Source organism: Alligator sinensis, unplaced genomic scaffold (genome assembly GCF_000455745.1).
Source record: "Alligator sinensis unplaced genomic scaffold, ASM45574v1 scaffold453_1, whole genome shotgun sequence".
NCBI lineage: Eukaryota > Metazoa > Chordata > Crocodylia > Alligatoridae > Alligator > Alligator sinensis.
The window spans coordinates 630,166-637,566 of NW_005842485.1; the positions used below are offsets into that span (position 1 = coordinate 630,166).

General features: G+C 46.2%; 1 protein-coding gene across 1 annotated transcript in view; it reads right to left on the reverse strand.

The window, feature by feature from the left end:
- Positions 1–2,440: 2,440 nt before the first annotated feature.
- ELMOD3 (ELMO domain containing 3) overlaps positions 2,441–7,401 on the reverse strand; it is a 14,361-nt gene continuing 9,400 nt past the window's right edge. Inside the window, exons 9-10 of the mRNA XM_025212820.1 lie at positions 6,125–6,315; positions 2,441–5,156 (exon numbers count right to left, since the gene is read on the reverse strand). Of these exons, the coding sequence (XP_025068605.1) occupies positions 4,921–5,156; positions 6,125–6,315 (427 nt within the window). The 3' untranslated portion in view covers positions 2,441–4,920. The remainder of the gene's footprint in view (positions 5,157–6,124; positions 6,316–7,401) is intronic.

The following is a 7,401-nucleotide window of genomic DNA, read 5'->3' on the forward strand; positions in this document are numbered from 1 at the left end:
ATTTGTAATTTCATGGAGCTGACTCAGTTCTGTGTGCAAGAGTGAAGAAAGATAGCCAAGACAGTGCAACACTTGGGCTTTATGCCTTCCTTTATGCCAATTGTTCTTTTTCATCAAATGCTCTCCAAAAGCAGTTCTCAAATGTTTGAGACACAATCATATTATATAAACACTCCTGCAGGTGGATATGCTATCATTGTACTTCGTGCCACCTGTTAAGCACATTTTCTCCTTCCCCTAGCCCAGTAAGTCCCATTCTTTTCCACTCTTGAGCCTGTTTCTAACCTCACAACCCCATTTCCGGTTGTGAGCCTCACTTCTGCCATTGAATTTCTAACCCCACTTCTGCATTTCTGAGAACCTGAAGGATTTTTTTTAAAGAGTAACAGAGTCAGTGTACTTCAGTCCCCTAGCACAGTTCTGTAAGTCACTTTAGTTCGACAGGAGGACATACTTCTACCCCAAATGTGGGTCACATGCCCTAGATAAGGAATCTCTTCACTAGCCTACTCCCTGCCTCACTCCTCCGGCCTGTCTCTGATCCTTCTCTTAATACCCATATCTCTTCCCATCCACTAGAGCCCACTGAGCACTGGCAAGGCACTCGGATCCAAGTTCAACCTGACAGAACTTGAGCACTTTAAACATTTGTGAATTTTGGGAAGTTTCCAATCTGTTCTGTATGAACAGAATATGGCAGTCTACAGCAAATAAATGCATTCCCATGGTAACATATGGTTCCCTTGCCAAAAGGGCCTGAGGGGACAGCTTGCTTCTGAGAGATAGCACTATGCCGACCATATGAGGTTAGCATCTATGAGACATAGCAGTCATAGAAAACCAATGGCTGACTGAGCAATAGCAAGGTAGCAGTTGCATGTGCTTTAGCATGAAGCCTGCTTCTTATGCTAATGCAAATATTCCAGCTCATGACACAATGGTGATGGGGGCCCAGTGATTGGCAATGACGGCTATCATTGGCAAGCCCACATCCATAGCCCTGACAGCGCGTAGAGCTGTGGTTTTCAACCTGTGGTCCGCAGAGCCCTGGGGGGCCCACAGGCTATATTTAAGGGGCCTGTTTAAGATGACTATGATCAAAAGTGTGACTACACAAAGGGGTCCACACCTCCATTCAAAATTTTTTAGGGGTCCCCAAATGAAAAAAGGTTGAAAACCACTGGTGTAGAGGAATGCGTGCATGCAGAGCGTATGTTGCATATTTAGCATTTACCTAATGGAAAGGCCTAGGAAGGAACTGAAACTGATGCCAGGGTTTTTAGTGACTGTAGGGCGACATCATGTGGCCAGGTCACGTCTGTGGCATGGAAGTAAATAAAATGGGACACTTACCATGTGCAGCCTCTTTAGGAGCCCTGCAGTTGCCTGTGGTTATCCTATAACGCTGCCTTGTTTTCATACATATCCAGCAGTAGACCTCCAAGCACTTACCAAAAAAATCAGCATCATTCTCTACAGGCAGGGAAACATGGAAAGGTGCAGGGATTCCTTCTGGCCCTGCCATGGGCACCAAGAGGGTAAGGACTCAGAGGTGCTGTTCAGCATTTGATGACAGAACTGGTCCATTACAGTTAGCATGCAAGGGATTTTGCTGGTGGTTCTAACAAGTTTCTCTGTGCACATCTGTTCAGCCAGCAGACACACCCCAATCCTGGTCAATAAATCCTGGAAATGCTGGCCTCTTACAAAGGAAGCACCTCAACACAGAGGTTCTGAAACCATCAGCACATTGTCCCAGGTAAGCATCACATTCATCACCTGCTTTCAGTCACCTGGGGATCTACTTCCTCCTCCCGCCACCCAGGCTTTGTTCATAGGGCAAAGGAAGCTGGGGGACGACGACTTGAGGATCTGAGCCAACACTGAGCTTTACTTGAAAATGCTGCTTGAATTCAGTTTTGCATTCTAAGGCACAAATATATGGCAGGAATGTTTTTTTCACCAAAGTCTATATAATAGGTCCTCAACACTGACCCATTACTGATGTTTAAATAATGGCCATGCACTTCTGTATTTGCCAATAAAATACCTATAGGAGCCTTTCTCCAGGCCTGGCTGAGAGGACTAATCTATAAAGCAAGTAAGTGTCCTCTGGAATCTGTCCCCAGTGAGACTCAGACTCCAGGGAAGGGGGTGTTGCTTTGTGATTTCCAATTTTAAATAATGATTAAAATATTAGTACCAAAAAAATCTTTTCACCGTTAATTACCCGGGCCATTTCCTCCTACAAGAGGGACAGTCTTTGGTGGGTAAAAAGCCACACCTGCACATTCAAGGCTACAGCCTTCTCCAACTTTGTTTTTCAGTTATCTCACTACCAGCCCGGAGAGGACAACTCTGTTCATGCTGCATATGCACAGCTGCATACAAAGGAATGCCAAGTCCGCCTTCAGTGAGCACAGAGGCAAGGAAATGAGATCTCAAGATTTTATTGTAAAGTGCCTGTGTGGCAGCAGCTGGGGTACAGACGCATATGGTTACAATGTAGTGGTACAAGGTTCCCACTCTCCACTACCTTCTACATTTATGCTGTATGTGCTGCAGTGACCCAAAGGGCAACGCTCTCGGTTACAAGGAAAAGACTCCTGCTGGACAAAGCCCCAGCTGGGGACCATGTCTCCAACACACAGGCACATACTTCACTGCTACCAAGCAGAAGGTGAAAGCAAACTCCTACCACCCAGAGCTTACATCTCTGTAGGAAAACATGCCCTGCTGGTGGGTAGGTGAAAGCGTCTGCCCTCTTAAAATGTACTGCAAAACACATTCATTAAATTAAGCTGCTCACACACCCTTGTCATAATCTTTAAGGCTATACAGGAATGCAGTATCTCCCCTCCTCTGGAATTCCTGCCGTGGATGGAATATTTTCTCTACTAGGCCAAACAGTACATCAACACCAACTGCTCATGGTTGAGCTACAGCTGCTTTGCTTTGCTCCCTGTGTACATATGGCTACCTGCACCCAGCCCCTGTACTCTTACAGTACTTACATGTACTACTATCTGTAGTACACGCAACTCTTACAAAGACATTCTGGGTTCACCAATTCCCCTGGGCAGCTATTCCACTGGTTATCTGTTATCCATTTAACCCTCTCCACTAGACTTAACCTGCTGCTGTGAACCTGCACCTTATTTTCAGAGTAAGACTCCACCTCCCTAAAACTGGATCTTTCAACTAAAAAGCCTTCTGCCATCAGAATTCTTCCCCCTGCAGGGAACTTTAAGACCACCAATAAATCAAAGCCACCCACTCCTGTGTGACCTCAAGCAAGTCATTAGAGGCCAGTTCTTAAAAGGTACTAAGGCACCTAAGAATGTATATAGGATTCTCAAGAGGAGTTGAACATCCAAATCCCATCCTTAATGGCTAGTAACAGCTTAGGTAAAATGCCAAGTATTGCATAGCCTGTGATAGAAATACCAAGAGCTAGCAACATCAGGGGCACTGATTTTTGGGAGGAGAACAAGAATACAGCTGAAAGCTACCAGTTTCTCTCTTCTGCATCAATAATTCAGCAATATTTGAACAGGAATTTGCTGAAGCCTCCTACAACAAAAACCTCAGCTGCCTTTGAGCTCAGAACCAGCCAGGAAAAATTCAGACTCACTGGAAAATTGCAAGGATTTGTGAGCATGACAATAGGGGAAAATCCCTTGCAGCCAGATACCTAGTGTTAATGATGATGCCTGTGTCTCAGTCCCTCACTCCTACCCTCCAGAACACTGGTGAGCTGCCCTAAGCAAGCTGTGCAGGCCTACTTTTCCACTCTAGAGTTGGAGATGGATGCATTTATAAGCCAGGAGTGATGCTGTTCTCTTAATGCTCCTGGAGGCTGTACTGCAGATGGGCCTTTTACCTGTGTAGAGTATCAACAGCATTTCTCTATCACTTTAAACTTTATGAAGGCTCTGGCTAAAGAAACCTGTAGGGAGGCACTGAATGAGAAGAGGGGGTTTATGAATGGCAGTACCCCTAGCAAAAAGCCCAGGCACCCTGAATTTTTCAACTATCACATTTAGCTGCATGCTGTAAAAGAAGAACCTATCACTGTGATGTACAATACAGACCCTACAGTCTAGTGGTTCAGACACTAGACTTGAACTAAGGACATGGGTTCAATGCCTTGCCACAGACCTCCTGCATGATCCAGAACAAGTCACTTCAGCTCTCTGAGACCTGTTCCCCACCTTTCAAATGGAAATATTAGCATTGTCCTACTGACAATGGGGCTGAAGGTATAGCCACCTCCAAGAGGGTGAGGTACTTAGTTGCTCTGGTAATGGGGACCACAGGCATATCTAGGATAACAAGATGGACCCCAATTCCAGCCCACATCTAGTGGTTAATGTTACACAAGCAAGGAGTCAACTCCTTAGCATGTGTCTCCATGTGGAGAACTTGGCCCTGCGAATTTCAACGACTGGAATAAACCCAAACTTTTCACCAGTTTACCATCTACTTTAGCATAACAGGACTCATCTCCCTCAGGGCTTGGCAGTAAATGACTCTTAACAAACCAAAGCCCTTGGGTCTTGGGGCAAGCTGCTTATTTTCAGCATGCGTAAGGCCCTCCCATTCAACCCACACTTCAGTAGAGATAGGGCCAAAGCCTGTCACTGTCAGAGCCATTTGTTCCCCCACCTTCGTTGTGTTTACAGTAAAGCAGGTGCCCCAAGGTTTTGCTCTACCAGCTTCACTACATCTGACCTAGCAGCTCTGACTCTGCGAGAAGCACTGCTCTGGGTTTATTCTAGACCCACCTCTCATGCCACAGCCCTTCAGAGGCTCCTATAAACAGACTGGCTGGCTTACTGGCCTCTGACAAAACAGGCTGACAGGCATGTCTACCAGTGCCTTACTAAGACCTTCCCAGTTATCAGAGACTGCTCGCTTTCAGATCAGCCGGGCTTCTCCTTCCATCTCAACATGCAGGTCGCACACACCAGTAAAATTTAGTTCTTTGTTGCCGCTGCTGCTGCCAGCAGAGTAATGGGTGAGTCTGTGTGTGCTGGAGGAAGCGGAAAAGTGCTGGAAACCATCTTCCATTATTGACTCAGTGTTTCCACTCATGTAGGCTTCCAAATACTTCAGGAGCTGCCTTGGTTTCTTTTTGGCAAATGCCTCCAGTTCTGGAAAGAGATGTGGGGAAAATAATAAGAGATCTGACAATAGGGTTGACGGAGTACTGTCTCCAGTCTCCTAAGTGCGTGGTTCTCTTGCAGGCCAGGACCCCAGAGCACCAGGTAATGGAGGGTACAGAACATGCAACTAAAAACCATGGAAGAGTGTCTTTGAACAAATCATTTCCCTGTTGTCCCAGCTTGGGGCATCACCCACCTGACCACAGATATGAAAAAGCCCCAGTACCAGGGTGCAAATTATGCGGAAGCTCGGGGAGGCTGAGGCCCCCCCCATAAAGAGACGAGAGCCCCCCTGTAAGATTTGAAAAACACAACCTGGGGCGGCTCTGATTTTATTAGGGAACTGCGATGGGCAGCCCAATTTTTTTTACAGACCCCCCCGCAAGGGTCAAAGTGTAATTCAAATCCTGCCCAGTACTAAATGATAGAGTGCAGGGGGGGCCACTGGGTGGGGATGGGGAGGGGGAGATCTATTTGTGATGATTTGTGCCCCACTTTTTCAACAATATGTGCTAGCTCCTCACAAACCTAGACAGCACTCTGTTTCTCCCATGGCTTTTATTTTGTTCATTTTCAGAAATACCCCTGCTAGGCCTCAAGCATAGGGTTTATAGATAAAAAACAGTATGGATAGCTATATATAAGAGCCACCACTAGGAACAACATCTGTAATCACATACAGACCCTGTTGGAATTGAACTTTACAAAATGAATGAAGTCAAACCCTGAAAGTGATACTACCTTCTCAATTTACCCCTTACCCTGTGCACACACATTATGATACAAACTTATTACATGACCAATGGTAGCTTAAGGACGTTCTCCCCTCTACATCTGATCTAGTTTGGGCACTGGAAACCAGTCTTATCAATGGCATAGAGCATAAGGAGTGTTTGTCTTCTAGACACTCATGCTATCATCCCTTAGAACAGGAGAAAAGATGGAACGAAATGTACCTTTCAGGACAAAGCCAGAGTCAGAAATGGTTTTGTGCTGGGTTTTCCAGGTGTAGTAGAGGTGCAGGAATATGGCCACATATAAATCGTTCAGCACAGCGATGACCTGATGCCTGCGGTTGCACTCCCTGCAAGGGACAAAGACAGGGGTGCTTAGGCCCACCTCCGCTTCTCCTCTGAGCCCAGCAGAACTGGGAACAGAGGGGCAGACGCTACAGAAACACTCAAAGATATGCATCTCAGTCAGCTCTCGAGATTCTTGCAGTCCTGGGAAAACACAGAGTTTACAGAGGAAGCAGCTTTTCCTTTTGTATTACAATGGTACTGTGATAAGGCTGGTCATTAAGGCAGATTTGTACTTTTCTGCTAGAATCCCCCGGATGTCTAGAATAGCCTTGCCAAGTGGTAACCTTTGCTGAAGATATTATTCCAAGCTCAAACTCCCCCGCAGGCTAATTTCCTGTTTTTCAAAAACCTAATTCAAACACATTTAGCAACACAGGAGCCATTTGACTGGATCAGACCCACAGTTTGCCCACTCCAGCACCCTGGCTCTGACAATGACCCCCACCAGCTTGTTCAAAGGAAGGCACAGAGAGTAAGCTGCCCTCATGTTAAGTCTCACCCTGATCTCTAGGCAGAGACTGGTTTCAGACCCAAAGCAGGAAGCATCATCTTCTTTCCAAAATGCCTTTTGTTGACATTAATGACTGACCAGTGGGGATTACAGCCACTACTGCACAGAGTTACTCACCGACCTGTCCACAGGGACACCCAGCTAAGCCGATATGATTAATTGAGAACCCAGTAAGGTGCCTGAGTATTTCAACCACTTTCCTCCAATACACATTTACAACTGAACTTCATCTGCCCTCACACTGCCTCTACTGCATATGTATTTAAAGTCCCGCTGAAGCTCCTTACAGCTTCTCCAGAGTTGACAATGACCTATCTCAGTAACAATATCGAGGCGTAGATATGAGTCCAGTGCTGCAGGGCCCCAAGCATCAGCCATGCCAGGCTCAGGGGAACACTCATTTCCATCTTGCAGTCCTGAGCCAATACGCAGCCTGTGTGAGCCAGAGACACTGTCCCTTAAGCCCTATAGGCACAGCTGAGTCAAGCATGATTCTCTGGGCTCATATTCCAGAGCTGTCTATACTACAAACAGTAACACATTGAAACCATTCTGTATGTGGGTTCCTCATCATGGTTTATTTAGTGTAGACAGGCCAGCACAGAAGCTGCACACAGTTTAGTAGACTCACCTGGACAGA